Below are 6,303 nucleotides of genomic sequence, written 5' to 3'. Positions count from 1 at the left end.
AAATAATAATAAAAATATTGGTAACTATTCAAAATCTTAATAAATAACAAAGAAATTGTTGATATGTAGTCTCTAATATTTAAACTGTTTAATAATAATCATTTAAAAAATCTAATATAAATTAAATATTTTATGACGACAAATTAACATATTATCAATACCTCTATATTTTAACACCTGTAGAATAAACTTTTTTATATTAAATATTATTTTAATGGCATTTAACTTAAAATAAAATGATTTAATTAATTTAAAATTTTATAATTCAAATAAAGTAAAACTTCTCTAACTCAAACATCTGTAACGCGAAGAAAATGAATCACTTGATAGGTCTCAATAGATTATCGCAGGGATTTAAGGACATTCAAGTTGGTGGTGTTAACTTGAATTTTCTTCAAGTCAAAGGTTTTTACAGTCCCTCAACACTGATTTATGTTAGTTTCAACTTCCCTGACTTGAATTTTAATGCTTATTTTATTTAAAGTAATTCTAGTTATTGGATTTCCATGAAATTTTCAGACAATTAGTTGTATCTACGATCCAACATTCACTTGCAGACAATATTCCAGTCAAAAGCGATAGGACCTCTTGCTTTATCTCAACAAGATTTACTTGCAAAACTGTTTGATTCCATTAGTTATATCAAACATTTTGCTGAAAGGTGTTACACGGAGTGTTTAAAACAAAAATCTATCAAATATTCTTTATATAATGCAAGAGAAGTAAAAATACAAAACTATTCAGAATTGGCATTTTTTACTCTATTGTTCTCTAACTCGAATCGTCTGTAACTCGAAGCTTTTTCCTGCCCCTTAGAGCTTTCAGTAAGAAAAGTTTTACTGTATTAATAATAAGTTAAATAAGTGATAAATGAACATATTTAAAAATATATTTAAATTTTTATGTTTTTCTTTTTATTTACTTTTATTATATAAAAGTCTAAAATTTTTCTAACAACTTATCAAATAAATGGGAAATAGTTTCAAAAATTAAAATTTATTTAATTTATTGATTAAAACTTATGTCTATAATAGTATCAGTTGTTACTAAAATAAATGATTATCTAATATATTATTTCCAGTTTTTTTAAGCATTATTAACATAATCTGTAAATATTACTAACATAATAATCTATCATAATAATAAAGATCTGTTTGATTTTCATTATTGAAAACAATTTAATTTGTTAATTTATTATAAATTATTGTTTTCTGTTTGCTGTTAGAAATAATATTATTTTTGATAATAAATACACACGGTGGTCATAATTAAAATTTCCTTATTCAGAGCACTCTATTCTGTAGCTGTAACCAATAAGCAGATTGACATCAAAATTTTTATATATATATTACTCAAAGGATGCAGGGGAAAAAAAATTAATTCAAAGCTTTTGCTAGGGGGTACTTTACAGAAAAATAAAGGAAACAAAACAACAAAAATGCATTTATTTGTTCTGGAAGAAACATGCCTTCTGCAGAGGCTGTTTACCGATGTAAGGAATGTTGCTCAATGCCCCATTGTTCAGGCATAAAATTTGAAGGCAATGAACAGTTGACTGCCACTGCTCTTCAGTGATGCTTTGCATTTGCAGTGTAATATGATCCTTTAAATCTGAAAAAGTTACATTTCCTTGATAAATCATATATGCCAAAGTGCCCCCTAGTGGAAGTTTTAACTAATGTTTTTTGTAAAATCCTTTTTCACATCCTTTGCATAATCTGTATACAAATTTTAGTGTCAATCTGCTTATTGGTTACAGCTACAGAATGCTTGGAATAGGGAAGCTTTAATTATGGCCACAGTGTATTTCTGATTGCTATATAATTATAATTATTGTGTGGTAAAGGATAGCATTGATTTAATGTTAATTTGAACTGTATATTGAGTAAAGTAATTATTATTCATTTTCAGAATACTTTCTTCACTCTTGGCTCATAGTTTTGATTATCTCATCTAATTTTTTATTTGAAAATATTAAAATTAGTATTTAATATTTAAAAATACTGAAATTTTCACTGTAATAAAATTATTTTTTAAAATCAAATGGATGATGAAAATTTTCTAAGCACTGGATATTAATGAAACATAAAATCCCATAAGAAAAACTGATGCTAATACAAATAAAACTTGATGCAATTATTTTAGTTTATTCAGCAATTAAATTCTGCTCTGATAAAATTCTAAATATATAACTGGAGCTGCTAACATGTTTAAAAACTGATAAGCAGAAAAAGCAAATGATATTCAAGAATATAAATAGAGAGCATTTTAATAGTTCATACTTTAATGGTCGACCATATAGTATTCTGTTCTTTTAAAAAATACATATTTCTAACTTTTGAATTCACAATAAATGCATTGTAATTTTAATATTACATATTATATAAAGATTATATGACATTTCCTCTTTAAAAATTATTAGTTTTATTATTATTTTATATAAAAAGATATCTGAGAAAGACAATGATACTTTAAGAGGGGGAAATTTTTTTTATCATATTGTTTTCCTACATCAAGCTTATCTCTGAGAAATGATTGGAGTAATTTCTTCTATTAAGTTTGTGAATCTGATATGCTCTATCTAACTTATATATACAATATATTAAGGCTGTACCCCTGACTGTCTTTAAGTAGTTCAACCCTGACATTTTGCATTACTTTCTGACACACTTCATATTTTTTTTTTACATAATAATAATTATTTGTAAATAATATTAGTGTTATATATTTTAATTATTTAATCCATATATCAAAAAATTTTAATAAAAAATAAGATAAAAACACATTGTCATTCAACATAATTTATAGTAATTGAATTAATACTCAGCATAATTTGTATATTGAACTGGTGTTTAAATAAAAACAACAAGTTTATACTAGGGAGTCTAATAATCATTACTGCAGATGCACAGAGTATTTTATCATATCCCCATCCTGATGTCCTTGCTTTATGTTTTAAAATGTNTTGTACAATTGATATTTATTGTGTTATATAAACGAAAAGACTTTTTTTAAAAATTCATTCAGTCTCGTGGGCACTGAGCCTTTTTTTTTTTTATTTTTTTTTTTTGGTAAGTCCATTCTGGGTTCGGTCGGATTCGCAATGGAATTGCCCAAGGACAATATACTACATTACGAATCTGGAAAAAATTGTTCCAATTCTTTTTTGCAGAAGATAATTTTTGAAAAATCGAATGTAACTGAAAAATATACGAATTCAGAAAATGCATTCTGTTCTGAATCTTATATCTTTTCTGTATATTTCCGTTATTAATATTCATTCGAAATCCTCCATTCATCCTAATCTTGATTTGATCCGATCATATAATGTAATTGAAGTAAACACCGATTTTGGAAATAAGAATATACCAGAGCCTCTCCGATTAAGTAAGCATTATATTTCTGTCCAGTTCTATGCTTACGGAAGGACATTCAGGCTTTCTTTGCTGGAAGACAGGTCTATTTTTACTCCCCACAGTATGGTATTCATACACAAAAATAATAAGATTATCAAAATGTATCCACGTAACGTCCTCGGTTCCTCCATTTTCGAAGGAATTATTGAGGGGGAGAGTAGATCATTAGTCAATGGATACTTTGATGGTGGCATTTTCACTGGGCGAGTCGATACGGGTGAAGAAATTTATTACCTCGAACCGGCTTCTGTTCATCTAAAAGATGAAATTTACGCGGATAAAGTCATGATCTATAAAGAAAAAGACGTATTGCCTGTAGGTTGCAAATTCCAGGATGGTAAACATGTTTGTCGGGAACATTCAAGAACCGCAGATGACACGGTTTCTATTGAAGAAATGCATTTTCACCCATTTAATGTTTCAGAAATATTACAGACTGAATCAATGGAGATCGAGTAAGTGAATATTTTTTAATGTTTCAGATATATTACACAAAATATATTTTTTTCTATTGTAACTCTTTCTGCCCTGTGAGTTCTTTTTCCATGCCCATTATGGGTCCGGTCAGGCTCACAATTGGGGCGACCAGAGCGACGAGACACGAGATATCCTGGGACAGTTACATACAAAAAATTATTGAGCTTCCCAACGTGGAATCAACGACGGCCAGATTGCTGAACGGTTAAGATTGCAGTTTACCGACCTGAGGCATCCGCGATCGGATCCGGACGGGTCGAAAAAACAGAATTTTTCGGAAGGTAGCTCATCCGGCTATTCTGGTCCCTCTCTACCCGGCCGCCTTACTGTAGGTCGGGCGAACAACACAACAATATTGCTAAAAAGGTCCTCTTAGTGCCCACAGGGCGGAAAAAACTGATCCTATTATGTTTTTATTTTTCAGAAGAAATTTAAAATGTGAATTAGAACTTCTTGCGGATCATACCTTTTCTTCCTATAAGAAAAACGATCGCTCAAGTATCATCGCTGCAATGATATATCATGTGAAATTAGCCGATAAAATATTTCGTTTTACCGATGTGGACAATGATTTAGTAGCAGATGGCATAGGATTCCTTGTAAATAAAATCTCCATTTTCGAAGATAAAAATCAACCGGGTTATCCACTGAAAGAAAACAGCAGCAATAGTGATACCGTTTTTAGATCGTTGACCTCGTACAATCAACGGCAATGTCTGTTAGTTGCTTTCGCTCACAGAGACTTCGATGGTGGGGTGATTGGGAAAGCTTTTGTGCCATCTCCTAGAGGAGTTGGAGGAATCTGTTCACGTTTACGTGGTCAAAGCGTCAATAATAATCTTATCACGATACGTAACTCGGGTCAAGTTTTACCTGCGGTGAAAGTGACTCTAGCTACAACCCACGAAATTGGGCACAGTTTTGGAAGCAAACATGATCCAGTAGATGATCCAAATTGTTCTCCTGGAATTTCCATTGGCAATTATATCATGTATCCATCTGTGTCACATGGTGATAAAGGCAACAACTGGGTATTTTCGTCGTGCAGCCGAAAAATGATGAAGGACGTTATCATCGCCAACGGTTAGAATAATAATAACGATTGTTTATATTTTAAGTTGTCGCTAAATTGTTTTTTGTTTTGGCACAGGTCGTTGTTTAAAAAAGCAAACAACTGCTGTCTGCGGAAATTCGATAACAGAAGACGGAGAAGAGTGCGACTGCGGCCAGCAATGTAACACTTTAGATAAATGTTGCGTTCCACCGGGATCCTACGATGAGTGTACCATTAAGAAAAGCCAAGGAGTCCAGTGTAGTCCTCGTGAAGGACAGTGCTGTACAGATGATTGTAAAATTGTTTCGGCGGAAGCCCAAACTCTATGTTTTATCAATCTTCCTTGCCGGAAAAGAATTTCTATGTGTGATGGACTTTCGTCATTTTGTCCAGAAACATTTGTACCTGATGGTACACCATGTATGGAATCTATTCGTACGTGCTTTTCTGGCATTTGCAGAAGCGACGTTTGTAACGATAACAACTTGCGAAGTTGCGAATGTTCCGTTTTGAGCGGGAAAGAATGCCATGTTTGCTGTTTGGATACTTCCAACACATGCCATTCCGTTCTAGATTTAAACATCAGAGTTTCAAATGGAAGATATTTTAAGCTTCACGGAACGCCTTGCAATTACAATAGAGGAAAATGCAGAAGGTAAGTATAATTTAATGTTTATTTTTTGTTTTAGAATATATAAATTATTATTATTTTTGAAAAGCAATGGAACGTGTTCGAGAGACGCACCCGAAGGAACGCGTTTTCCGCCCAGATTGACACGGAGTCCAACAAGATTTCAGACAATTCGACCAAGGTTTACACCACGAAGACCAACTTTTCGACCATGGTATACACGTCCGAGAGCAACGCGGTCATTTCCAACACAACCACCTCGGTTTCCTCCAAGACAGCCTCCTTCACCGAGAATACCGCCAAAGTATCCACCTTTTCCTCCACCAAGAATACCGCCGCAATACCCCCCTTTTCCTCCGAGATCACCTCCCGATTCGGGGCCTCGCAAATTTGAGAGGGGACTTAATTATTCCACTATATACAAATTTTGGCCATTCTTCTTACCATTGCCTATACTCTTTGTATTCATAGTAGTAATTTACATATGTTCTTGTAGACAGTGACTATCTTAAAAACTATTTACATTATCTAAATTAAAACATTTGTGCGTATGTAAATACGAATTTAGTGTGTGTGTCTTATGAAATTCTCGTAAAAAGCATCGTAGAACAAAGGTAATACTCACATAGATCGATAACAAAAATTATCTTATCAATTTATGAGAGTTTTCATCATTTCCCAAATAAAAATCAAATAATCTTTTTTGATTCCCTTAAAAAAATCAT

General features: G+C 32.0%; 1 protein-coding gene across 1 annotated transcript; it reads left to right on the top strand.

Moving 5' to 3' along the window:
- Positions 1-3,078: 3,078 nt before the first annotated feature.
- On the top strand, positions 3,079-6,185 carry LOC111629830 (disintegrin and metalloproteinase domain-containing protein 10-like). Its single transcript, XM_023373740.1, has 4 exons — positions 3,079-3,871; positions 4,318-4,976; positions 5,044-5,602; positions 5,667-6,185. The coding sequence occupies exons 1-4, from the start codon at positions 3,225-3,227 to the stop codon at positions 6,079-6,081; spliced, it is 2,280 nt and encodes a 759-aa protein (XP_023229508.1). The 5' UTR covers positions 3,079-3,224; the 3' UTR covers positions 6,082-6,185.
- The last annotated feature ends 118 nt before the right edge of the window (positions 6,186-6,303 follow it).

The sequence above is a fragment of the Centruroides sculpturatus genome, unplaced genomic scaffold (assembly GCF_000671375.1).
Source record: "Centruroides sculpturatus isolate CEXI.00-Female unplaced genomic scaffold, Cexi_2.0 scaffold600, whole genome shotgun sequence".
NCBI classification, from domain to species: domain Eukaryota; kingdom Metazoa; phylum Arthropoda; class Arachnida; order Scorpiones; family Buthidae; genus Centruroides; species Centruroides sculpturatus.
Note: the sequence above shows the minus strand (reverse complement) of the source record. Positions and strands in the feature narration are given on the sequence as shown.

Excerpts from the sequence above, each read along its gene's own strand:
- LOC111629830 (XM_023373740.1), top strand. The coding sequence starts at position 3,225 with ATGCATTCTGTTCTGAATCTTATATCTTTTCTGTATATTTCCGTTATT. Across the intron at positions 3,872-4,317 it reads ACTGAATCAATGGAGATCGA|AAGAAATTTAAAATGTGAAT; the intron begins GTAAGTGAATAT and ends TTTATTTTTCAG. Across the intron at positions 4,977-5,043 it reads GGACGTTATCATCGCCAACG|GTCGTTGTTTAAAAAAGCAA; the intron begins GTTAGAATAATA and ends GTTTTGGCACAG.